Source organism: Neophocaena asiaeorientalis, unplaced genomic scaffold (genome assembly GCF_003031525.2).
Source record: "Neophocaena asiaeorientalis asiaeorientalis breed wild unplaced genomic scaffold, Neophocaena_asiaeorientalis_V1.1 scaffold220, whole genome shotgun sequence".
NCBI classification, from domain to species: Eukaryota; Metazoa; Chordata; class Mammalia; order Artiodactyla; family Phocoenidae; genus Neophocaena; species Neophocaena asiaeorientalis.
The window spans coordinates 3279475-3307181 of record NW_020174042.1 but is presented as its reverse complement, the minus strand read 5'-3'; the positions used below and the strand labels follow the sequence as shown (position 1 = coordinate 3307181).

The 27707-nt window shown below is 44.6% G+C and overlaps 1 protein-coding gene across 1 annotated transcript in view; it reads left to right on the top strand.

Moving 5' to 3' along the window:
• The window catches only part of FRMD3 (FERM domain containing 3), a 294060-nt gene that overhangs the window by 209130 nt on the left and 57223 nt on the right, over nt 1-27707 (top strand). The window contains exons 7-10 of the mRNA XM_024753892.1: nt 13493-13580; nt 15114-15202; nt 18230-18293; nt 19119-19207. Coding sequence (XP_024609660.1) covers nt 13493-13580; nt 15114-15202; nt 18230-18293; nt 19119-19207 — 330 coding nt within the window. The remainder of the gene's footprint in view (nt 1-13492; nt 13581-15113; nt 15203-18229; nt 18294-19118; nt 19208-27707) is intronic.

The following is a 27707-nucleotide window of genomic DNA, read 5'->3' as shown; positions in this document are numbered from 1 at the left end:
TATATATATATATAAATTTATTCATTTATTTAATTTTTGGCTGCATTGGGTCTTTGTTTCTGTGTGCCGGCTTTCTCTACTTGTGGCGAGCGGGGGCTACTCTTTGTTGCGGTGCACGGGCTTCTCATTGCGGTGACTTCTCTTGTTGCAGAGCACAGGCTCTAGGTGCGCAGGCTTCAGTAGTTGTGGCACACGGGCTTCAGTAGTTTCAGCTCATGGGCTCTAGAGCACAGGCTCAGTAGTTGTGGCTCACAGGCTTAGTTGCTCCGTGGCATGTGGGATCTTCCCGGACCAGGGCTTGAACCCATGTCCCCTGCATTGGCAGGTGGATTCTTAACCACTGCACCACCAGAGAAGCCCGATAATAAACGTTTATTGAGCTCTTACTGGATGCCAAGCACTGTGCTAAGAGCCTTACATGCATCGCCCCACTCAGTCCTGCCAAACTCTACGAGGTTTGTGCTATTGTTGTTCCCTGTCTGAGGTGAAGAAAGCACAGCCTGGAGTGGCTGAAGGACTTACACTGTTAGTAGCAGAGTCAGGACTTGAACCTTGCTCTTACCTGACACTCATACCCATGCTCTTATTCCCTGTGCTGAGCAGCCATAAGGCAACCTGGTAGTCACATTGATGTTCCACAGTGATCATGATGGCGATGGCCCAGAGGGTGGAGACTGTGGCAGGAGGATCAGTTAGAGCTGTCATCCAGGCAAGACATGCTGGGGACCTGAACAAGAATTGGAGTAGAGAAAACTGAAAGAAGAGGATTTTGAGCGACGTTGCAGGAAGACTTGGTGACCCACTGGATTTCATGAGCAAATGAGTGGAGCCAAGAAGATTCCAGATTGTTTTTTATAATAAGAAAGCTGTAGATTGGACCTTGTGCCAGCATTTGAATCTGTTGACAACCCTGAAAGTAGTCTTCATGCATCTAGAGAATAGACAGGGTCAAGAGTCAGCTATGGTTTGTAGACCTTGGAAGTAAACTCCATGGCTTGGCCAAAGCTGCTTTCCTGTTGCCCAACACATTTGTAACACCCAGAAAGCCCTTGTGAAGAAGTCAAAGTTGTATGTCTGGAGGATGAAACAGCCAGATATCCTGTGATACTGAAAAGAGACATTCAGAGGGTATTTTCCTATGTGCTTTTGCTCCTTTTTCTCCTTAAGTAGTCATGTGTTTCCTTCTGCAACAATGCAGCAGAGAGAGAGTTCAGGTTTGGATGGAACGATAAGAAGAGCAGGCAAGCTGACAATGCAGAAGAGAAGGGGCTTTCTATCAATAGAATCGGTTGGAAACCTGCTACAGAGACTGAGGTTGCCCTGGGGGATCAGCGAGCCCTTTGCACACAGGTCATGAAAGTATCAATCTTCTTGTGTGGGAATTGGACCTCTGGTTGGATTGCTCTGCAAACCTGACAGTTCCAGGAAGGAGTCATAGATGGAAGAGACCCATATGAGGCTGCACCAAGGTGTTACCATCTTACTCTCCAAGGTTATCACAGCACTCATGACCCTCCCACACAGCAAAGGGATAATGCTTGATCAATGATCTGTTGTTATGGAAACTTCCTGAATGGTTTCCAGTTGGCCTTTGTTGGGGTTTGAGCCTGCTCCCCCCTCCCCCGCCCAAATAACCTCTTGCTCCCTACCCGGTTTCTGACCCAGTCAAGGAAGAAAACAAAAGAGATGCCAATAGAGACACTCAGACATTAGCAGAAATGACCATGATTTGCCCGATAAACAGGATTAGCTCTGTGGGTTCACAATCTTCTCCAGCCTTTTTACTTGATTAGAATCCTTCTTCTCCTGTGCTCTCTGTGGAAGGTACTAAAGCTGTGATTCTTGGGAGAAAATGAATCAGGGCGGAAGAACTTTCCTCCTTAGGAGGCTACACAGTGCTTGAAGGTGGACCCAAGATGGATTGATAGACAGGCATTAATAAGGGAGTTCTTTAGGGGGAAGAGAGAGAGGGAGAGAGAGAGAGACTCTGGAGTTTTGAGGTGCTTGAAAATGTAAGGCCAAGGTTTTAGTAAGAGTTTGCATGAACTAAGTGCTTAGACTCCTTTAAATGTTGAAGAGATTTGTGAGTGGAGATTGAAGTTCGTGGCTAGGGCAGCTTTGCTTCTTCAGATGTGCCACATCATTGACTGACAGGGGGGAGAAGACATAGTTTTGCAAATATAATATCATAGTTATTTATCATCTCTGTACCAGTCAAGGTAACTAGATTTTCCTGAGGAAACAACTCCATAAGCTCACAAGAAAGGTTTGTTTGTTCATTTATTTATTTACTTCTTGCTCTGCTGTATACTCACCAGAGGTCAACTGGGGGCTGTGCTAGTCATTGTCACTCGAGTCAGTCACAAACTTGAGTTTGCTAGGAAAAAGAGAGCTGTGAAAGGTCCTGCTTCAGCTTGGAAGTGATACATATCACTTCTGCTTTACCACTGTGGCCAGAATTAGCCACGTGGTCCCACCCAACAGCAAGGAAGTGCAGTTCTATCACGTGTCCAGAAGGTGCAGACTGGAAACAGCTGGCAAACAGCTCTTAATGGCCTTCACAATCTCATTGACTAATAGAGTTTTTGTTTTCATAGACTTTATTTCTTAGAAGAGTTTTAGGTTCACACCAGAATTGAGTGGAAGGTATACAGATTTCCCCTATAGTCTCTGCCCCGACACATGTACAACCTTCCCCATAGCATCATCCATCCCCCACCAGAGTGGAACATTTATTATAATTGATGAACCTACATCGATACCTTAGGGTTCGCTCTTGATGTTGTATATGCCGTGGGTTTAGACAATAGTATAATGACGTATATCCACCATTATAGTATCATACAGAATACTTTCACTGCCCTAAACACCTTCTGGGCTCTGCCTTATTCATCCCTCCCTCCTCCCTAACCTCTGGCAATTGCTGATCTGTTACCTGTCTCCATAGTTTTGCCTTTTCCAGAATGTCATACAGTTGGGACCATACAGTATGTAGCCTTTTCAAATTAGCTCTTTTCACTAAGCAATATGCATTTAAGATTCCTGCTCGTCTTTTATTGATAGCTCACTTCTTCATATTCCTGAATAATATATTCCGTTGTATGTACCACAGTTTATTTATCCATTCACCTCCCGAAGGACATAAGGTTGCTTTCAAGTCTTGGCAGTTATGAGTAAAATTGGTATAATCATCCATGGACAGGCTTTTTTGTGGACATAAAGTTTCATCTCCTTTGGGTAAATATCAAGGAGCATCATTGCTGGATTGTATGGTAAGAGTATATTCAATTTTGTAAGAAACTGACAAACTGTCTTCCAAAGTGGCTGTACCATTTTGCATTCCCACCAGCAATGGATGAGAGTTCCTGTTGCTCCACATCTTTACCAGCATTTGGTGTTTTCAGTGTTCTGGATTCTGGCCATTCCAATCGGTATATAGCTAATAGAATTTTATTTAGAAAGATTTTAGAAAGGCATCTTTGGGCCTCTTAACAACCTGGGAACTGGAGAATGTATCAATATGATTCACATTTTTGAATACATGTCTATGCTAAAACTCACTGAGGCTGAATAATTCTTCTAGATCAGGTGTAGTTAATAAAGTTGTTTGGCTTTCTGGGCTGTATGGTCTCTATTGCAGCCACTCAGCTCTGCTTTTGTAGGGTGACATAGACAATACATAAATGAGTGGGCTGTGATTCACTAAAACTTTATTGACAAAACAGATGGTGGACTGGATTTGATTCATGGGTTCTAGTTTGCTGACCTTTGTTTTAAACATCTAGTAGAGCAGGTCTAGAATCAATTTCTGCTTCACTATCCTGACTCCACAGATAATTTTAAGACAAAAGATCCATGTTTGTTTTTAAAACTATGTAAAAGAAATAATCTCATAATTTATAGATTTTATTTGAGTTTGATACGCAGAGATGAGATCCTAGCAATGGGACTGCTTAGAAATAGGTTATTCCTCCTTCTAGAGCCCTCTGGTGGCTGGAGGAAGCCACTGCAACAACCCCCAGGGGACGTGACAGTTGTTATTTTTGACTCTTTTGGTTTCTGTTTTCCACAGCTTTAATCATGACCATCTGGGTTAAGAGGGAATACCCATACCATTAGTCCTGGGGGGTCCTCAGAGGGGGTTGAAGATCAAGAATAAGATTGATTTCACTATCAGGAACCATGATAGGTTTCTCTGGAGGTTTTCCTGGAGTTTCTACTCAGCTAGTTCATCAGGTTTCTCATTAGAAGCAAAGACCTTTGGATTAGCTTCAGTAACAGGTCATCAGCTTTTAAATATTCAGAAAGCTCAATTGGCGGTGAAGCAGTTTGATGAAGTATATTCCTTGCCCTTAAAGAGCAGAAAAATTATCGGATTAGCCACTCCCATAATGATCTAATGCAGTGTGGTTTGTGCTGGAAGTAATGATGACACTGAGTGTATTTTAAAGAGTCAGTATCTCTTTTTATTTCTCAAAGCTCACAATCTCTGTAAATCATGTGCCATGGCTTCCTGGCAAGGATTTATAGTTTCAAAAATGTCTAGCTTTCTAGGACTTCCCTGGTGGTGCAGAGGTTAAGAATCCGCCTGCTGGTGCAGGGGACACAGGTTCGACCCTGGTCCGGAAGATCCCACATGCCGCAGAGCAACTGAGCCCGTGTACCACAACTACTGAGCCTGCACTCTAGAGCCCGCGAGCCACAACTACTGAGCCCGCGAGCCACAATTACTAAGTCTGCACACCTAGAGCCCGTGCTCCACAACAAGAGAAGCCACCGCAATGAGAGGCCCACGCACCGCAACAAACAGTAGCCCCTGCTCACCGCAACTAGAGAAAGCCTGCGTGCAGCAGTGAAGACCCGACTCTGCCAAAAATAAATAAATAAAAATAAATTAATTAATTAAAAAAAATAACAGTCCTTGGACTACACTCTCACCCAGATGTAGGTTCTTTGGCCAAATAATAGTTTTGGAAAATGGAATCAGCTCCCGTAAAGATCTAGCTTACTTGCAACTGGGGGATTTGGTAACATGCCTGTCACCTACATGACAGCGGCAGCACTCTTTAAAAGAATCATTTGTTCTCTGAGTCGCCACCGTCCCTGCTCAGCCAGTTCACCTCAGTCCTCCATTGGATTGTTTGAAACCCCCTTCTTTTACCAATAAGGAAACGGAGGCCTGAGAAATTAACTTATTCAAGGCTATGCAGTTGTGAAGCAATAGAACTTGACCTGAAACCTAAGTGTTCCTGTAAAGCACTCTGATGTCTTTCTAAGTGGCTGTTCTTCTATGTGTCTTGCCCCTGTCCCAGAGCATCACCGTATGTCTCCCCCATATCATGGCAGTCACCCAAATTTGTAGTGTTCTATCTAATGCTCTGCACAGATACAGTCCCTAATGTTCCCCAAGGACCTTAGGAGAGATAATGTCCCTAAGTAAAGAATTAGAAGTGACAGACTAGGGACTCTCACTTCCAGTGAGGATGTGGAAAGCACGAGAGAGGGATCTCCCCCTAACACCAAGACACCACCAGCAAGCTAGATAAACTACAAAGTCTTTTTTTTTTTTTTTTTTTTTTTTTTGTTTTTGCGGTACGCAGGCCGCTCACTGTTGTGTCCTCTCCCGTGGCGGAGCTCAGGCTCCGGACGCGCAGGCCCAGCGGCCACGGCTCACGGGCCCAGCTGCTCCGTGACATGTGGGACCCTCCCGGACCGGGGCACGAACCCGTGTCCCCTGCATCAGCAGGCGGACCCCCAACCACTGCGCCACCAGGGAAGCCCCAAAGTCATATTTTTTAAACCCATCTGAGAGCTGAGGATGCAAAGAAACCTAAAGGTACTAAAATCCAGAATGCGTTTCCTGGGACCGCAGAGACCTGCTGTTGCTTTTACCTCTGGTGGTGGTGGGAGGAGGAGGAATATGCCAGAGGTGGGGGGAAGGGGAACGAGCCAAACCTTTAACAAGCATTTAGTGACCACGAGTGGGCTGACCTGACTGATTGGGACCCCAAAGACTCCAGCTACAGAGTGAGTTGCACTTTCCCACCACCATTGGACCCCAGGCCTTCACTGAGTGAAGAGGGGCAGTATGCCAACGTCAGACAGGGCAGGAGAGCTGAGTGAAACCCCTCGGAGGCACTGCAGACCTTCAGCCAGGGCAGGACATCCCTTGCCAAGGGCGGGGGACATGACCACAGGAAGGAAAATGGTCATCTGAGGTGCAGAGAGCCGTGGGTGGGACTGGAGAGAAGAGGAGATTTCCTGCAGCTCAGAAAGTTGGCAGCCAAGCCATAAAGCATGGAGAACTCTCCAGAGTCTCGTGGATGCTAAGATCCCAAGCCCTGATGAAAGGCAAGTTCTGAGCGCACTTTCAAGCTTTGGAGCCAGTGGTAAACAAACTCTAAAGTTGCAACCAAGTTGCAGCAAAATCTAACCTAACTCAAATTGAGAATTCTACTTTGCGGTAGCAGACCATTCTATTGGTCTTTTACCCAAGAGTTTAATTCTGGAGCTCACAGACCCAAATGGTTCAGGTGGATCCAAACCCACCCCCTTCCCTGTCCACCTGTGCTCCAAGCAGCCCAAGTCATTGCTGTCAAGACCCACACCTCACTCCACAATTAACGTCCATTAATAATTTGCATTCATCCTTGGGATGCTGTATGATTTTGTACTCTATGTAATGGTATGCTAAAGGAGGATCAATAAGAGAGAGTGTTTCTCTTGGCAAAAAAAGTTTTCAAGACAGGCAGAAGGGAGATACATAGTTAAGTACATAATTACTTGACCTCACCTAGTTTATTAGAAAAGTATATCTTTAGAGAATTGTTAGTTCTTGAAAAAGAATTCAACTAAACACTGGTCTTTATCTCTAAATGACTCATTAGAGACACTATTAATCTTAGCAGAACAATTCCTGGTTCCAGATTTAAAGGATAGAAAATCATTATTTTCCATTACCAAACAGAGTTTTGGCCAGAAACAAATGTCCAGTGGGAGATTTGAAAGGAAAACAAATTTCTATTTAATTGATCTTAATGTCTTCCTGAAAACCTGACTATTCAATGATTTCCTCCTCAGTGAGTCAGGGGGACTCAGGGGTATCTTAGTGCTATCAGGGTCTCTACCTTTTCTCCATTGGTTTTGAACCCTTTTCCTTCTCTGAACATTTGTAGCTTTTCTCTGTGTATGAATTTTTAGATTAAGTCTTTGAAATGCTTGGGCATTGGAGATCTGAGTCAAACCCAACGCAAATGATACCAATTCGAGGACTTTTATTTTGAAGAGAGGACTTTGCTCTACTGTAAATATCTTGGCATGCTTCCTGACACTTCCAGTCGAAGTCATATTTCTGATTTCAGGCACGTGCAGGGCTAGGAAGGGAACAAATGCTATTCTGAGGGCGAGGAGAGATCATGCTCTGTGTCAGGCACTAGTCTAATGGCTTTACATCTGTTAACTGCTTATTCTTTACACCAAATCTTGGAGATAGGTACTATTTTTAATCTCCATTGTATGGAATCAAACAGACACAGCTTCAGTTGCTTTCTAGTCCTGTGTTCAGTTCCTAAATCAGGGTTCAGCAAACTTTTCCTATCCTAGGCCATTTAGTAAATATCTTAGGCTTTGCACAACATATGGTCTCTGTCACAACCTCTCATTTTTGCCATGGTAGCATGACAGTGTCCACAGATGGTACCCAAACAAATGGGTGTGTCTTTGTTCCAATAAAACTTTATTTATGGAGACTGATATTTGAATGTCATGTAATTTTCACAGGGCATGAAATATTATTCTTTGATTGTTTCAAGCCATTTAAAAATGGAAAAAACATTTCTAGTTCCAGGGCTGTACAAAACCAGGTGGCGATCCGGATTTAGCCCGCAGACTCTAGTCTGGGGATCTCTGACCTAGATTAAAAGAAGATATCACTGCTCTCTATTCAGATCTAAATATCTGTCATCTGGGATGGAGCGCCTCAATACCGATAACATGAAATGTTTAGAATTTGAAAAATGCTTTCTAGAAAAACCAATAGAAACCATGTCACTTCGGAATGCTCAGCCTGGCATCCAGGAGAGCAGGCAGATGGCCCTGGACCATATCATGTTGGTCGTGATGGTAGCGCAGGTCCCGAGAAGCCCTTTGGAATCAGGCTGCCTTGGATTTGCATTCACTCCTCCACCTGATACTTGAGTAACCTTGAGCAAGTTACTTTTCCTCTTTGCGTGTCAAAATCCTCATCTATACAATGAGCATAAGAGTTCCTCCTTGATGAATAGTAAGTGAAAAAAATATATATACTGCTTCACAATATAAACAGTTATATATTGCTCAGAACAGGAGAGTTTGGTAAGAGGTTGCTCTGCATGGGTATCTCTTATATTCCTGACTAGTCTGTTGGGTTTAATGGTGCTTTTAGATTGCATAATACTTCACCCAATAATTCTTTTACTAAAAAGGCAGGAATTGTTTCTCTTTTGATCATTGAAAATGTATGATATATAAAAGAGTATATTCAATATATGTATCATTTAAAGATTGGTTGAAAAACCACCCATGACCCCCTAACTCTGCTTATGAATTAGAACATCACCAGATGATCTCAAGTCTCCTAACGTGACCCTTCCAGATTACCTCCCTCCCTTCTCTATGCTATTCTAAATTTTAGGTTATTCATTCTCTTATTTTGCTTTTATAAATATACTCCATACATCAACAAGTAATGTATGCTTAGTTTTTTCCTACTTTTGACTTTCATACAAATGGAATCACACTCTATTTGTGTATCTCACTTTCCCCCTACCAACATGATGTTTTTGAGGTTCTTCACATTGATCCATACAGCCATAGGTCTTCATTTTTGCTTCTGTGAAATTAATTTTCTATCATATGAACATGTCACATTTTATGTATCCATTCTCCTGTTGACACTGGGGTTGTTTCTAGGTTTTTGCTATTACAAAGTTACTATGGCTTCTTGAATACTTCTCATAGGGGTGTATGTAAAAGAGGCCCTAAGTGTAGGTACAAACCTAGGTGTAGAAACCGGGTACAAGCTTGTGCCATAGAGTTTGCACAAGTTCAGCTTTTCTAGGAAATTGTGGCTTGTTTGCTGAAGGGGTTGCTCCATTCACACCAATAATTTATGAGGGTCCCCAGTGCTTCACGGCCTTTTTTCTTTCTTTTCCTTTTCCTTAAACTCTTAAAAATGGAAGCATAACACAAATTCAGAAAAGCCAACAAAACATAGATGTCAAGCTCAATGAATTATTACAAAGCGAGTATGTATGTAACCACCACCCAGGTCAAAGTGAGAATTTGTGACACCTCAGAAGCCCCTGTTATGCCCCTTCCCAATATTTATCTGCTCCCTTCCCCCCACCAAAGGTAATCACATCTCTGACTTTAAATACTTTAGTTTTGTTTTGCTTATTTAAAAAAGCCATATAAATGGAATTCATTCAATGTGTATTCATTTATATCTGGCCTGTTTTGTTCAGTTTTATTTTTGTAATAGTCACCCATCTTGTTGTGTGTGGCTTGAATTCATTTATTTTCACAGCTGTATAGTGTTGCATTGTATATCCATTCTACTGTTAGTAGACATTTGTTTCCTGTTTTTTTTTGCTGTTACAAATGGCACTACTGTGAAAATTCTATGTATTTCTTGATGCAGCAGGCACTCATCCCTGTTGTATGTATAACTATGAATGGAATTGCTGTGTTATAGGGTAAACATGTTTAACTTCAGGAGATAACGTCAGTTTTCCAGATAGTTCTACTGAATTAGTCTTCTACCAACAGTATGTGAGAGTTGCTTTTGCTGCACATGCTCATGAGTGCTTGGTATTTTTTTTAATTTTGGCTGTCAGATGGATGTGTAAGTGACTTCTTAGAGTTTTTCATTTTCCTGATCTTAGAGAGGTTAAGCACATTGTCATGTGGTTGTTGGCTATTTGGATATCTTATTTTGTGAAGTGTCTATTCAAGTCTTTTGCCATGTTTCCTTCTGAGTTATCTTTAAAAATTATTTTATTGTTGTTTATTGATTTATTGGAGGTTTTTTAAAAAATATTCTACATAGGAGTTCTTTCTTTTTTTTTTTTTGCGGTACGCGGGCCTCTCACTGCTGTGGCCTCTCCCGTTACGGAGCACAGGCTCCAGATGCGCAGGCTCAGCGGCCATGGCTCACGGGCCCAGCCGCTCGGCGGCATGTGGGATCTTCCCAGACCGGGGCACGAACCCGCGTCCCCTGCATCGGCAGGCGGACTCTCAACCACTGCGCCACCAGGGAAGCCCAGGAGTCCTTTTTTGATTGTACGTGTTGCCAAAATCTTTTCCCAGACAGGGACTTGCCTTTTCACGCCTGGATGATAGCTCCTGATGAGCAGAGGTCTCTGAGTTTAATGGTGTGTCCTCTGGAGCTGTGTAGCACGGCACCCTGCTGCCATCTGGGGTTGAGTGCTTGCAATTAGATGCTCATCAGATTTACAAAGGACAGGGAAGTGGTCAGAAAGAGACCACCTAGGCAAGCAAAAAGTCCTGACTTTCCAATAGGAACTTCCAAACTATAGCCTTTCAGAATTAACTTGTTCCCAGACTGAATGGCAAAGAAGGGTGTGCTGCAAAACCAAAGTCGAATTTCAAGAATAAGTAGCTGTTTCGACAAAGAGGTTGACAGTTTGCCACAAAGGGGAACGGCCAGCTCTCTAGAGGCGGAGCGAGGGCCTTTCATGTGAAGCGGCAGGATTATCCTGGAGCAGAGCTGGTGGCCTGTGGCCTGGGGCGTGCTGGGCTGCTTTAGCTCTAGTCCTGTTTCTCTTTGGCCTCAATCTGGGTCATTAGGCTGAAGTTTTGCCTTGAGGGCCACCAGAGTGGGGCACTGCTTAGCAACGTGCTGGACAGCTCAGCTTTGTGCTTTGTCCCCAGCCAGGGGGGTGAGGGAGTGTATGAACGAGTGAGTGAGAGAGAAAAGAGAGAGTGTGTATGTGGGGGCAGGAAGCCCCCAATATTCAGATTCAATAATTATCTTTATTTGCTGGTGAAAGGTAAGCTTTTACTTCAGGAACTTATGAGAGAGCTATGAAGGGAGAAATACCTGTATGTATTGCAAAAACTTGCAGAAAGTCCCCTTTCCCTTCCCCATCAGAATACTTGGTGATTTTCTTGAATCTCTTGTTCCTTTATCAAAAAGAGAAACAATTATAATGACTACACCTTCAGAAAAAAAAAAAGAATCAAAGAAATGGTCAAAGAAAGATAGGATTTGTTAGATTGAAAGGGTCGTAAAGTGCTGATCGGGGTGAGTAAATAAGGAGGCTCCCTTTATGTATGTCCCAGTGAAACTTCAGAACATCAAAACTAAAGAGGGAATTCGGAAAGCTTTAGAAAGACCTTACTTTCCTAAAGAAGGTGTTTAAGTTAATCCCTCAGTAATACATTGTGTAAAGGATGGATTTAAAAATTACCTCTTCTATTAAAAGAAAAAGGTAGCGTGTGTGGCTCCCTTCCCTTCCCTCTCCAAGTCCCTGTGGATGATAGAAAGTGTATTAGAAAGCAGATGCAAGAAAGAATACCATCTTTGGATCAGAGGTCCTGCGGTATCTCTGGAAGATAGGAAATAGATGGAAGGAATCCAGGTCAAAGACATAGAATAGGAATGGTTCTGGGTGCTTCAGGCAACAGATAACAGGGCAGCCATCGTGGTGGTTGGGCAACTGCATCTGAAATAGTTGGGCAGCTTTGACCTCTTCCTCTGGTTCCCTTATGCTGAGTCATGGGCAGCAGCAGGCTTGAGCTGGAGGTACCTTATGTGGACAATATCCAGAAAGAACTACAACCTTCAGCCTGAAATCAAGTTACTAACTCACACTCTTCCCATGTGGCCTGTCTTGCCCTTCTCTACAACCTCTGGAGGCCACTGTATTAAACAAATAACATAAAATACAAAGATGAGCATCCAACCATGAATCACCAAACACTTTAGGAAACATCAATTCATTGAATAAGACTCTCTGATTCAGCAAACCACAGGGCTGTCACCAAGAAAACAGCATTAATGGAGTAACAGGGATTGGACTTTAAAAGAAACAAAGTGGATATCCTCAGAGGAGTAAGAAGAGTTTATTCCATAAAATAAGAACAGGCATCTGTTTCAAGAGCCAAATAGACATTACATTAGAAATGAAATATTTAGCTGATATTTTAAAACAGCTCATCAGTGGGAAGGAAAGCAGGATGCACACAGCTGGAGAAGAAATTAATGAGCTGGAGGTTTGAATAAAGAAATAATTCAGAATGTAATACAAAAAGCCTTAGACTTAAGAGAATGAAACAAAGGTTAAAAAGACATGGAGGATAGACCTAGGAGTTTCAAAATCCATTTGCTAGGGTCTCTCAAAGGAGAGAAGAGAGAGAGAGTGGTTGAGGTGAGGAAGAGGCCGGGAAGGGATGAAAAGAATCAAAGAAATGGTCAGAAATGAGTTGTTGGATTACAGGGGTCCCCACGTGCTGATCTTGATGAATAAATGAAGATGCTCCTTAGACATATTAGAGTGAACATTCAGGGTAAAGAGAAGATCTTGAAAGGCTTTACAGAGAAGGAAGATGGGATACTGTTTTCATTAGAGGCATGAGGACTCTTCGCTGTCTTGAGGGGGTGGGGAGGGAATCCATCTTTGAGGAGAGGCTTGGGTGGAAATAGAGTTAATATTGCAATACAGTTTTACATTGTGGACGTAAGACTGCATTCCTGTTGTTAGCAAACTCTTCTTGGTTGTTCAGGTTACATATTATCCTTGGAGAATGGTTCGGATTCTCTAAGATACGTGTGAGATATTGTTAGTCAAAGCAGAGTCTTTGAAATGCTGCACAACCCTGGTTTGGAAGTCAGCCCTGAAAGGGCTTCATAGCTATCTGTATTTGCAGCCCCCTTTTTCTGCCTGGGGCCAAGACCTTGTTTACCACCCTGGAGGACACAGCTAGGACTAGAAGTGGCTGAGATTTCCTTTCCAAATCCAGGGCTTTCCAGTGGAATGGTTGACAGCTCTTCTTACCTGGATGGCTCTTTTTAGGCTGTTAATGGGGTAACAGGCTTGCCCACTTCCTACCCTGAGCAAAAAGAAATGCCATTTATCCTGGATAATCTTTTAAAGTAAGTAGGAAAGAACAGATGCTGAGTTTTAGTTCATATTAAGATTGAATTTGTGAGGGCCCCTGCTTATTGGTAACTTGATAACCTTGATTAACTGTCCGGGTCACTGGAGTTCTCACAGTACGTGTGGGTTTATAATGGAACAGTTAGCCCTGGAACATGGGCTCAGATTTCTTAGCAAAGGGCTCCTCGTGGAGAGGAATAATGACCAGTCTTACTATTTATGGGATTTCTCTCTTTATTTAGTTAAGAATAGCACATTTTATTGAATGAAAGAACTCCATGTTTCTATTATTTTTCATATTAACTCCCTAAACTTCTCTTGTGTGATTTTAGAGGCCAGAGCCCACCAGTTGCTGAATTTAACTTACTCCTGAAAGCTCACACTTTGGAAACCTATGGGGTGGATCCCCACCCATGCAAGGTAATGCCCCTCACTGCCGGTCGACATGTAATGATTGTTTTGCCCAGAAAAGAGTTAATTGGTATGCAGGTCTGGAGGATCCCTTCTAGGATACTTCCACAGCCTGACCCATCGCCCCTAATCATAAGGGACAACAGTGGGCTGCAGTCACATGTTTGGGTCGTAGATTTTCTCTATTGGCCTCTTCTAATTGCTTGCTAATTCATTCATCCATCAAGTGGATGGTTTTACTCCTGAGAAGTTATAGGATCCCAACAGGTTTATTTTCAAAGGCCGTTGCCAGTAAGAATGCAGTCTTTAAAAATGGGTAAGTGGAAGGAAAAAAGAAAGATTTAAAATTCACATTAGGAGTACGTATTTGTTTTTCTTTTTTCCTTTTTCTCGAATTAATACTTGACAGCATTTCTCTCAAGTGGGAAATCCAGACCACCTGTGTCAGAATAACCTGGGCCCCACCCCAGGGCCACTGAATCAGAATCACTGGGGGTGCAGCTGGGGAATCTGCCTTTTAAACAAGCTCCCAAAGTGAGGCTCAAGCGCATGTTTTCCAGAAATGTTTTATGAAAACAGTGTTCTTTCCATATCCTAAACTATGCATCAGTCAGACTCTAACCTGAATTCTAAACTAAGCGTTTATATCAGCCAGGCTCTTAAAGGTATGTTTTTGAGTCATACTAGAACATTTTTTTACCCAGATGGGACCAGCTAATAGTATTTGGTGAAGTCCTCCTGCTAGAGATGTAGCTCAGGCTGCTTATTAGAAGGACCTGGGAAGCTTCATAAACGCCTGTTGCCCAGTGCCATCAGGATCTGTGAGGGTGCAGCCCGGGCAGAGAACCAGTGGGGCCTGTTTACAGTGGCTGGCTCTGCCCGCACAGTTATTTTAGAATATTTGCCAGATGTCTCTTCCTGCGAATGGTATAAATCAGATTATTCCATTTAGTGAATTAGATTTTATCCACAAATTTGAGCCTCTCTGTTTTATTTATTACTTGGAGACTGACTTGGTTTTTGTTGTTGTTCCTTTGCCTTTCCTTATCAATGCTTAGTTTTCCTGGTGGAGGCTGGAATCAAAGTAGGCATTTCCAGACATGTCTTTATATTTACATTGCCAGAAATCCCGTGTGGGATTGAGTCAAGTTAGATTAGACGCTCAGGGATTTGGTTTCAGGGCTAATGAAAACCAGGAACAGTTTTCCCACATTGTAGGGCAGATCTGAGAACTCAGGCAGCACCAAAACGCACTTGGAAGTAGACTAGTGGTTTGGGACTAATCTGTATTTTCCCAGGAGGTTCCTGGTGAGGCAGAAGGTCCATTCCTCAGAAGGGAAAGCTATACATTCCTGGCCCTCGTCCAAGTTTTAGGCGTACTATGGTTGGAAGTCCCATCTCAGAAGCTTAGTTTATTTCTACAGTCATTGTAATTAACCTGAAATTAACCCAGGGTGAGGATGAATAAGCATATCATTTATCCTTTATTTTATATTCCTTAATCCAAATATGTTTTTATGTCTTTATTTTTTTTTTTTTCAGGATTCAACAGGCACGACAACATTTTTAGGATTTACTGCTGCAGGCTTTGTGGTATTTCAGGGAAATAAGAGAATCCATTTGATAAAATGGTGAGTAGTGAGTACTTCTTCGGAAAAAATTGTTTAATCTTGTTTTTTTTATTAATCTCGTTTTTCTTTCCCAGCCTTTGACTTTTTGCTTGGAAATGTCAGGTAGAATGCCTAGGATCCAATTCTCTGCCCTGGAACTTCTTATAAAGAGATTATTCATCTAAAAATGGAACCCAATCTCAGTTGTCTTAGACCTTGGGTGTCCCGGGCTCGGGGGACTCTGCCTTTGAAGAAAAGGTGTCCAGGATGGCTGGTGAGGAAACGCTGGCCAGAGGGGTGACCACGGGCTAGGTCAGGGCAGGATAAATGTGCAAGTTCCCTTGAATAACTCAGGACCCCCTCTCTTCCACTCACTTCTTTCCATTCTCTTCTGTTGAATCCTCGCTCTAGACTCCCCCTTTGTAATCCAGTGTATCAGTGACGATGCTTTTCGCTCAAAGGAACAGGAATGTCTGCTCACAGTGGCTTACAAATGAGAGGACTGATTATCTCAAACAGCAAAAGTTCCAGGGGTCGGGCAGCCCCGTGATCCTCTAACTTAACTGCCTGACAACACCGTGAAGGACTTGGACCCCTCCATTCTCTTCTCTGCCATCCCAGGGTGGTGGGTTTTATCCCCAGGCTTGTGCTCATAAAATGGCCATGCGCACAACTCTGGCCCTTACATCTTCACGCAGAAACACTCCCTGAAGGAGAGCAGCCCCTTCCATGTGTCTCCTATTAAAACAAGGGTAACTTTTTCAGAAGCTCTGTAGGAGACTTCCTGTGTATCTCATTGGGTAGGAGAGGGTTGTATGTGCCCCCTTAAACTAATCCTTCCAAGAAGAAGAATTCCATGATGAGGTTGGTCAAATCAAGGTCCATCCTTTCGGGGCTGGGAAGAGCACCATCTGCATGAACAGTTGATCTAGAGGAAGAATAAAGTCTGGGTTGTGTCCGGAAGGACATGGGAGGATGGACCGGCAGTGCCCACTATGTCCAATCAAGGAACAAAGTAGCTTTAGTAAAGAGTGAAGAAGGCTGAACATTCTATGTGCATTGGAATATCGTAAGGGCTTAGTCTGGTTCATAGCTTCAGCACGATTTGGTTCCTTCCCTGATGGTCCCTGACAGATTTGTCACCCAGTGTCTCACTGAGTGGTGGGCTCACTCTTTTGGCCTGAGCCCTTGGGTCTGAAGTTCTTGATGGGCCAGTGGGCATCCATCCTCAGTCCTGGGTTTGAAATGCTCTTTTGCACTTACGTGAACCTCTGTTTCATGGTTCTGTTAGCTTCAGGATTTCTCTCAGCACTCTTTATCAAGTCCCCCGCCACCACGTCTTGGCACTCACCTCTTAGCACCTGCCTTCCCTTCAACCCTTCTCTACTAGATTAGCATCAGTCAGCTCATGTCCACTTTGCTCCCTACACCTTCTGCTCTTTTTTATCATCAGCCCTCTCTTTCTAAGAATGCTAATTTATCTAAGTATCTTCTCTTCCCACTCTATCACTGCCTTTATTCATGTCATACTTTCGGTTCCCATCTGTGCCCACTTATTCTCTTCCTCCACAATTATCATTCTCAAACTCTCATGTGCCTCTAATAAATCACTTAACTCTCTGTGTCTCAATGTACTCGTCCATAAAATGGGCATCAGTTATATCCGACTGCTTTATAGGAAAGAAAGGAGATGGGGGAGAAGCAGGTAGAATAGTGTGTGTGAGAGTGATTTGATTTGTGAACAAGGATGTTTTATGAATGTATAACATGGTGGAGTTACCAGTTTTCTTCCCCGTATTTTCAGTACCTGTAAAGAAGCTCCAATGTTAACCACACTTCAGTCCATTCCAGGATAAGTTCCCTAGCGATTTCTGCTGACTTTGGGGAGCATGGGCAGTTCGGGCAGGAACTTCCCCATCCTCTCCTAGGACTACAAAAGGCTTGAGGATGCTGAAGGGTGTTTGATTCTCAGGTACTAGTCAACTTTGGAGTAGCTGGGTTAGAACCTGACATGTCTCACGTGCAGATTAATTGCAAGTCTCTCCCATTTGGGGCTTTAGTTTCTTCTTGGCTACCCTGAAGAGTTGAGATGGGCAATCACCAGACCATTTGTTCCTGGATTCTACATCTTGGTGTTCCTGGTGGGGTGCTGATGTCGTCCCCATCCCTTCCAGCCACGGCTTAGGCACATATTTGTAGCAGCCATGTACATGTTACTAAAATAAATTTTCTTCCCACGTTAAACCTAGTTTTGTTCTGTTTTGTTTTTGACATCCATTGAGCTTTGTCACTCTTGCAAATCCTCTCCACAGCTTAATATGACCTCACAATTCCTTTTCCCCCAGGAAAAGCACAGGGGCACACCTCACTGTCCTAGGAATTAGATCAAAGGAATAAAAGTAGAATTCCCTCCTCTCTTTACACGTGTCTCCTCACCAAGGAGTTGACCTTAGGTCTACATTTCAGTCAGATTTTAACTGAGCAGCTCCTTAAGATGAAGCCTCAAGTCTTTTGACTACAGTTCATCAAGTTGTCCTTAACAGTTTTGAGCATCTCAGTATCTAATACAATTATTCATTTATCAACAGGGAGAGCAGAAATGAAAACTTTGCGTTGTGGTGTGTGTTTCCTGGAGATGGATGTGAAAGGTTACAGATACTGTGAATCCATATTGTTTCATTAACCGAATATGAAATAACTACATTCTTCCTATCTTGCAAAATGGGCTGACCAATTAACATTGTTCTGGTCATTAATGCTCATGAAACCCCTAGAGCTCCTTGGAGAAAAGGTGCAGCTTCACGGTAAAAACAATGGAATAAATAATTCTGAGCTGCCTTCGGAGCCTCTCTTGGGAAGAAAATTGCTGTATCATTCACTTGGGGGCTCTTCGCCGCTCATTAGACCTTCAGCCATGATAAGATAACATCTCGTTTCATTGCAGTCTGCTTGGCATTTGTGAGTCAGGCGGATACCATTGGGATAGCCAGGTACCTTGGTTAGCTGCTACTTTTTTTCTTCTCACCCAAAGAGATTTTCTTTTCTTAGGTCGGATGTCTGCAAATTGAAGTTTGAAGGGAAGACGTTTTATGTGATTGGCACCCAGAAGGAGGTCAGAAACTGTTTTTCTAGCTGTCTGTTGTTGTGTGTGCATGTGTGTGTGTGCAGGTGTGTATGTGCAGGAGAAAGAGTCAAGTGTAAAATGTGCCTTTAGTCTTGTAGCCCCCAGAAGACCACGATGTTAAAGTCTGTGATGATACTGGAAGTTTGGAGTTAAATAAACACCGGCTTTGCACATTTAAGAATAAATTCAGTGAGCAATGCTGTCCATATACCCCTGTGTAAAAAGTAGACTGTGATAAACTTGAGAAATAGAAAATTGAGCTTCCTCCTACCTCTGTAATTTGCCAGAATGATAAAACAAATGAATAATACTTAAAGATAGCTATCAGCCAGTGCTGGTTAGGGTTTTATAAACAGAGTCTGTAAGTCCAGGGAATCTTAAAATGTTAGTTGGCTTCATCATTTGGGAGGAGGCCATTACCGAAACGTTGAGCCTCAGAGCTAGGTCTGGAAGTTTCTGGATTTTCTTGATCCTAGTTTTTGGTTTAAGCACTAGATATTCAAGAATGGCAAATAAGTGTTTAAACTCATCCAACTCTGATTGAGAGTTAGGCAATGCTTGGAGTGTTGAGAAGGATTGTGAAGCTGTTCTTTATCAGAAACAGGGCCTGGATGGGTTAGTAATATTCTGCAAAGGGTGAGGGAGGGGGGAGTACCATTTCAGGAACACTTCTAAGAACACAGTAATGCATCAGTTACTTCAGATCTGTTTGGTAAGTGGCAGGATGCAAATAGGTAAATTCTTGAAGGAAAAACATGAAAAACATACACTGTGTTTAACATGCCCTTTCTTGTTTTGTTATTTTTTTATTAGAAAAAAGCCATGTTGGCGTTCCATACTTCAACACCAGCTGCCTGCAAACATCTTTGGAAGTGTGGGGTGGAGAACCAGGCCTTTTATAAGTAAGTAGCTTTTATTCATTTAATCATAGGTTTTAAAAGCACCCCTGGAACCCTTTATGTTTTGCAAACAGCTGCATATTCATTTTTTTAAATATAGTCCTTTTCAGTATATTTAAGTGAATTATAAATTTGGTGCATTGTTCAGGGTGACTCCCAACCACTGTTGGCCTAATCAAGTCCTGAACTTTATTTTACGTTGGGTGTTTCCCATAGAGTTGCGGTGGGATTTTTTTTTTTTTTCTTTTGATATTGCTATTTCCATCCAGCGTGTCACGGGATCTTTTTTCGGTTCGTGTCTCCTCAGAAGCAGACCTTGAGAAGAGTTTTGTGCAAGTAGTTTCTTTGGGATGTGGTTACTGAACATACCAATAGGGGAGTGGAGGAGGGAGAAATAAGCAATGTAGGACACGTTATTGAGCAGTCACTACTGAGAGCAGCTGGGCTCAGCTCTGCTGGGGAACTCTTGTCAGACTGTAGAACAGGTCTCAAAGTTCTCCCACTGACCAGCAAGGAGGTTGGGCTGTTTATCTACTAATTCCCCATTCATTTTGGCTTAGAGACACTTATGAGGGCAGAGTTAATACTCTCTGAGCATGGGTTGAATGTGCTCTCAACACTAGAAAAGAAACCTCGGGCAGGGAGTCACACATGTTCATAGTAAGAAGGCCTCAGTATATAGAGATGAGAGCCAAAGGCTTGTGGGTGGAATGCCATCAGTCTAGGATTGTAGAAAGTCCAGTGCTGGACAGGACTTCAGAAACCATCCATAAAGCTCTCAGCTTTCAAAAGAGGTTAAAATTTAGGATTTTTCCATGAGCTCTAGCTTCTCCTCTTTGAGACACTTGCTGACTGGAAGAACAGTGGTGATGGATGCAGTCAGGAACCTAGCCAGCCCCGCCTGGAGTATCAGCACCGCTCATCCCTGGAGCTCATCCAGGCGGCTTTTGCTCTATTTCCCGACTCCCTCCCCACTGAAATACTGTCTTTCTTATTAGACTTACCTGAAAATGCTGAATCTCTGAACGTCCTTTGGCTGACAAGGACCATCAAGAGAATGAAGGCTGGAACAGTGTTTTTCAAACCCCTTTTCAGCCACAGAACTCTTTCCCTTAAACAGAAAGTGTAGGCAAAGCCTGATATGTAAAAAAGATAAAAATAGAGAAGCTGTGTTGTTGGTGGGGACCAGAGCCGGGACTGGGGACTGGAGACCCTTCACTCATTGCTCACTGCTCCCCAGGAGGTTGGGTGACCAGTTGTGTGAGTTTGCCTGGGACTTTCCCAGGTTTAGAATGAGAGTCTGGTGTCCCAGGAAACCCCTACATCCTGGGCAGATCCTGTCAGGAGCATGAGATGATTCACAAAATGCTGTGCTTCTTGGAAGGATGATGCGTATCAATGAGACCTCAAGGCATCTGTGAGTCCCCTGCAGTGTTTGAGAACTGGTACACAAAGAACACCTGATGGCCTCTGAAAAATCTGCATGTCTAGACCTCTCCATCCACATGAGAGTGGGGAAAAGGAAAGGCAGGCAGTCTGGTGCTCTTAGTCTTTACTTGGAGCCTGCACATTTTTTTTTGTTTTTGTTTTTAATCATTTTAAAAATTTAGATAGGGCTTCCCTGATGGCGCAGTGGTTGGGACTCCGCCTGCCGATGCAGGGGACACAGGTTCGTGCCCCGGTCCGGGAAGATCCCACGTGCCGCGGAGCAGCTGGGCCCGTGAGCCATGGCCGCTGAGCCTGTGCGTCCGGAGCCTGTGCTCCGCAACGGGAGAGGCCACGACAGTGAGAGGCTCACGTACAGCCAAAAAATAAAAATAATTAAAAAATTTAGATAATACTCATATACCATAAAATTAACCCTTTAAAGTACGCATTCAGTGGTTTTTAGTATAATCCACAAAGTTATGCATCCATCACCACTATCTAATTACTTAGGACATTGAGTAGGTTTTTTTTTTTGCACACATATTGTTTTATCACGTGTGAGCAAGTCAGTTGGTATATGGAGTCAAATAAAGGTAAAAACAGAATTGAAAAGAGGGGGAAGAAGGGAAAAAAACCCACAATCGAAGGAATCCGTTTTGGACATTTTGGGATACACTCATTATCTGGCATCTAACAAAGTGGTCTGATAATTCTGTCATTGAATGAGCCAACTAGGCATATCAAAGAAGGCACTTCCAATCATCTGTAGATGCTTCAGAACCCAGGGAGTGTAGCTGTGAGCACAGGTGGCACCCTATAGAGTTGGCCGAGTCCTTGCATCAACACCTCTGCTTTGGTTGGGACAGGCTACCCCATCTCTCCCATTAGGACTTCTAATCACTAATATTTGTACTGATCTGAGTTTTGCCCAAACCCTGTGTTCCTCCACTGTCCCATAACCATCCCTGTTCCTTAGGAAAGAGGAGAGATATAGCTCGTCCTGACCCAGCTGTGTGACCTTGGACCAGTGGCCGACCTCAGCCTTCTCATATGTAGAATGGAGGGAACTGGGGCCCAGGCATGGTTTGCTTGCATCACTGTGGCCTAGTGTTAAGGACCGTGGGCTTTAGAAGCCAAGAGGCTTGGGATTGAAACTTGACTCTGTCGCTTACTAGCCGTGTGGCCTGGAGCAAAACACTGAACACTTCGAGCCTCAGATTTATTTTTCATCTGTAAAATGTGATTGGCAGTCCCTGCCCTGCAGTGTTCAGTTCTGCCAGGCACGCGGACCATCAATAAGTGGTAACTGCTGCTATGACTCCAACAACTACCCCCTCCACTAACGGTGTAAGTCTTCTGAGTGCCAGTTGGTTGCTGAGCCCAGTCACTTCTGAAGGGCTCTGATCCTGTGAAGCTCAGGAGTGGGCTCCTGCTTCCTCTCCTGCTCTGTCCCTTTCCCAGGCAGTGGTTTTGGTCCTGCTTCCAGCTGACCGGCACTTGCGCCTTCATGGTTTCGGCTGGCAGAGCAAGGGCCCTGATCTTGTTTTCTGGGTTGGGGGTGGTTTGCTCCCTCCTTTGCACTCCACCTGCCATGACAACAGGGAGGCCCAGTGGCCAAGAATTCCCTAGTGTGCTTTTAACATATGACTATGGTGCTAGTTGTCAGCTGGCCTGGGGCCACTGATCAGGTTTGAAAGCCCTGACTCTGAGATTTGCTGCCTGGGAACAGAGCCCAGAAGCAGAAACTCTGATTCTCCCTCCTGCTCCAACCCCCAGAGGATCCCCAACGCAGACTTAGATAGTCACCATCTCAGAGCTTCCTCTGTGCCGTGTGTTTTTAGGTGCTACCACCTAAAATGAGCACTGGAACATGCCATTTCTGGGCGCTGATTCCCTGAAAGCACACTGGATTCCCTGAAGGGTTCAGTGGCTCCCTGGTGCTTCCATTTGATGAATCTTTATCTCATACTAGCTTTATGCCATGTCAGCGCTAGGCACTGAGGACACAGTGGAGGCTCAGATGAAACTCTCTGTTCCCAACTTTGTATGGAATTGTGTGCAGGACATAAAGGCAGTCCCTAATAAATTCCTTATCTGGAGTTAGTGTACATTTTGTCAAAGGAACAGTATTATACTTGGTTGTCAAGGACCCAGAGTATCTCCCTAAACTGACACCTCTCACACTTTAGTGAGCACGTGAATTACCCGGAGATGCTGTTAGAATGTGGATTCTGGTTCAGTAGGTCTGGGTGGGGCCCAAGAGTCCATATTTCTGATAAGCTCCCCAGTGATGCTGAGCTGCAGGCCCATGGACCACATTTGAGTAATAAGGTTCTAAACCAGAGGTTCTCAGCCTGACTGCATGTTAGAATCAGCTGGGGGAGCTTTTAAACAATACCACCGTGGACCCTACCCTAGACCCAATTAAATTGGAATCTGGGTCCTCATAAAAATGTGTACACGAGTGTTCATAGCAGCATTCTTCATAATAGCTAAACCAAATGCCCATCAACTGATAAAAGGATAAAGGAAAGTGGTATATCCATACAAGGGAATATTATGCAGCCATAAAAGGAAGGAAGTACCTACTGATTCCTGCTACAACATGGATGAAACTTGAAAACATGATGCTAAGGAGTAGAGGAGATAAGGAGTGGAAGAAGGAAGGGACTGCCAATGGATACAGGGGGCTTCCTCTTGGGGTGATGACAATGTTTTTTTGATGAATTTTTAACTTCGTGCATTATACTGAAAACCACTGAAACATAAAATCTAAAAGGGTGAACTTTATGTTATGTGAATTATATTTCAATAAAGCTGTTATTTTAAAAATTCGGAATCTGGGAGGAGGGGACTAGATGTTGGTAGTGATACACCTTTCCCAGGAAGTGTGAACCTGCAGCCTAGGGCTCAATGCTCTAATCCAGCGATTCGCAAAGTTAGGGTCCCTGGACCAGCTTCAGCATCCCCTGGGAACTTGTTAGAAAGGCAGATTCTTGGGCTCCAGCCCGGACTTACTGAATCAGAACCTTGTGTTTTCAAAAGCCTGCCAGGTGATCCTGATGCTTTCTGAAGTCTAAGAACCTGCATGGCTAAAGCATTATTTTAAAAATACAGACAAGCCTGGGTTTGCAGCCTCCAGCTTCTATGATGGGACCATTGTTAAGTGACTTCACCGTTCTCTATCTCAATTTCCTCATGTAAAAATGTGGATTGCTTCCTCCTAGGAGAGAGCTGTGAGGATGAAATGAATTAGCGTATTCAAGATGCTTTGGATGGTGAATGGCCCCTAGTAGGGGCTCAGTAATAACATACGTCGTTATTGCTCTGATTACTCCAGAAGCTGTAAACCGTGGGAAAAAGGGAAGTTGTATTGTTAGTTCTAGAGGCGGCCTTTAGAGCACCACCCAGTGTGCTGACTTCCATCCCCAGCCCCTGTGGTAGCAGGTACCAGAGGAGAGAAGCTAGAGGCAGGGGTGAGTGGAGGCGTGTTCCTGCAGAGCTGTGCTGTGTGTGCATCGGATGATACTGACACTCAGGGAACACTCTGCCTGTTCCAGGCACTGTCCGCATGTGTGCACGCCTCACATATATTACCCCATTTAAAACACACCTTCAACGTCAGGAGTGGGCACAACTCCCTAGTGCCATGGAAGGGTACAGTGGTCTCTGGGTACAGTGGCTCTGCCCTGGCAGTTCTGGGGTGGGGGTGGTGGAGAGCTGTGATAGCAGAAAGGAAAGCAGTGATGAAGCCACCATGTGAATGCACATGTGTTGCCAAGTCATGTGCTGGTCAACTGGGGATTTCTCTGTGAGGTCAGGTGTTTGAGAATAGTCACTGCTTCTGTGCTGGAAGTTTGATGGGGAGTTGGAGGTGGAAGCGGGGAGAGGGCAGGCCTGGAAGAAGGTCGGAGGAGAGAGAATTGCCGTTTTCACTAGGTTGTGCCTTGATCGCCTTCGTTGGGAGGAAGACTTTTGCTCTGGGCTCGTTGATGGGAGAGCCTGGGAACAGAGAGCTGGAACAGGTCAGCTAGAGCTAGAGCATAAAGGCTCTTTTATTGGCCTTCAGAGCATTTGACATGGTTCCCGGGATTGGTCATGGCTTAGAGGATTGGCTTTGGTAGCTCAATAGTGAGAAGGCAATACAGAGGTCTGGAGAGTGATAATGGGGGTGGGGGAAAGGGAGAGAGGGAGGGAAAGTATTATATAATGAGCAGGTAGTACTCTAGGTGTTTTCAAATCATTTAATCTCATTTAACCCTCCTCAAAACACTACGAATTAGGCATTATAATACCCTTACCCTTTAAAAAATTTATAGAGAAACTAAGGCTCAGAGAAGCAACATGACTTGACCAAGGTCATAGGATCAAAAGCAGGGAAGAAGCTGGCCCCTTGTTTCTTCAGGTAAAATGCCACCTGGGAGTCATTCAAGGAGAATATGGGGACTCAGAGTTTCTCCAGTGCAAGTAGGCTGCCTTGGAATGACCTTGGAGTGTTTGATAAAAATACAAACTCCCAGACCCCTCTCCAGACCTGCTTTATGAGAATCTGTAGTGATGCAACCTGAGAGCTGGTATTCTTAACCCCTACTCCAGGGGCAGCCGATGCACAGCCAGGTTTGGAAGGACGGCTAGGTGCATGTCCTGTGACCCAGCCACCTTTCTCTTGCCCCCGTGTATTTCTTTCCATCCTACTCTCTGTTTCTCAATTCCCAGGGGGTTTGTGGGGTGCAAGCTCTCAGAATAAATTCCCCTGTTAAAATTCCATTAAATATCTCAGCCCGAACATTATCGGGCGTCTCCCTGGACATTTGGGAGGGTGTGGGTTTGGTGGTAATGCTCTCGGTAGAGTGTCTATGAGCAAATGAAATCATGGAAATAATCATCAAGGGCACTCAGCTGCCAGGAAGAAGCCAACGCTTTTATCAGTCCTCTCGTCCTGAGCAGACAGCTATTCACTTTCTCTGCACAGCGTGCCTTCTGACCTGTTTTTCTTGAGCCATTCTGGGTTTGTGTGGTTGCGGTGGGGCACTGAGGCCACCCGCCAAGGGGCTGTTCTGGGTGGAAGGAGAAGAGAGTGGCCTCCACGCGGGACTTGGAAGGGCAGGAGCTGAGGCTGAACGGGTGAGAGATAGAGCCGCCCACTGCTCCCCAGAAGAGCCCCCCTGTCACCGGAATTGCTTTGCTGTCCACACCCCTTTGAGCTTCTGGCATCTTCCATAAAATGGGCACAGAGTTGAGTCTGAATTTCAAAAACTGTAATTAAGACTCTTCCGGTGTGATGATTTGGGAGATTGGGATTGACATGTATACACTGATGTGTATAAAATGGATGACTAATAAGAAAAAAAATAAGAAGGACAAAAACAAACAAACAGAAAGACTCTTAGTAATCTTTTTAGCAGACTTCCTTGCCCCGAGGATCCTTAGGAACCTAGAACAATAACAGCAAAACAATAAAAAAAAGCAGAATCTGCTTTAGAATGTTTCTCCACCCTCCATCTCTGAGTATGTGGGAGCAACAACCCTGCTGAGAAGATGGGGAGAGGCATCCGGTGACGGAAAATGTGTCAGGCCCATGGCTCTCTAGGGCTAAGGTTGGAGGTGCGGGGAGCAGACAGGCCCCGAGCAGGCACTTCCTCAGAGGACGAGGCACAGTGGATGCTGCCCCACATTAGCCAGGCTTGCCGGGCCATTTTCTCCTCTTCACTGGGTATGGTCTGTAACCTGGCTTTGGCCAGCAGCCTGTCCTAGGTGTCCAGACCCCCTCCGGGGTGTGGATCTCATGTGCTCTGCTTGTCCTTAGGGCTCCCACATTGTCTTCCTTGGCAGGAATCCCCTTCCCTGGGCTTGCGCCCTTCTTCCCCTGCCCATCTTGCTCTCTACATTTATCCTTTGTAGCCAGGGCCCTTCTCTGTGGGTTCAGGCAGTTTGCAAGAGTGTTTCTGTGGCTTTCCGTTGTTCTGACGACAAAGACCAAATCTTTAACGAGGTCAAGTCCTGCTACATTAGGGGGGAGAACGTGTGAGCCAATGTAAAACAACCGTAATAACAGTACCGGGAAATGCATGTCAGATCATCTTCTTAGCTCTCCAGTGCTCAGGCTCAGAGCTTTTGCCTGCTGGGCTTTCTGCCTAGAGCACTGCCACCACCCGCCCTGTTAACACCTTCCCTCCCTGGATCTCGGCTCAAAGGTCCCTTCCTCAGGGCACCTTCTGTGGCCCCCAGACCAGATCGGCACCACGTTCACCCCAACACTTTCGTTGCATCTTTTCCTTCATACGTGCACCACAGCATGTAATTTATATCTGTTCACTAATTTATGGGGGTTTCTAGATGAATATCTAGGCCCTCTGGGCCTTACATTCCACAAATGCAAAGTCTGTGTCTTCCTGAGCTTAGCACAGGAATTAAGTGCTCTGTGCTCGGCTTCTGGGCAGTCCACGTTCTAGATTTTTTTTTCAGAGTGTTTTTGTTTTGTTCTTATTTACGGGAAGGGCTCAGAGGTGCTGAATCAGTGCTTGGCTGGGCCTCTGTTCCTTGTGTTTCTTAGTCATCGACCGACACGGGTTCTTTTTCTTTTTGGCCACGCGGCACAGCATACGGGATCTAGTTCCCTAACCAGGGATCAAACCCACGCCCCCTGCAGTGGAAGCGCGGAGTCTTAACCACTGGACCACCAGGGAAGTCCCAGCGAGGGTTCTTTTAAAGGGCACTAGGTCGTGGTGACTTAACCCTTCTTTTTTTTGCGGTACGTGGGCCTCTCACTGTTGTGGCCTCTCCCGTTGCGGAGCACAGGCTCCGGACGCGCAGGCTCAGCGGCCATGGCTCACGGGCCCAGCCGCTCCGCGGCATGTGGGATCTTCCCGGACCGGGGCACGAACCCGTGTCCCCTGCATCGGCAGGCAGACTCTCAACCACTGCGCCACCAGGGAAGCCCTTAACCCTTCTTAATACTCAGAAGCCAGTGACCGTTTCCATGGTGACATGGGCCCCTGGTGCCATCTCCTAGAAAATACACAATAGGTGGGTTCTGTGTGACACGGTGAGTGACCTGTGTCACCAGGAAGCTGTT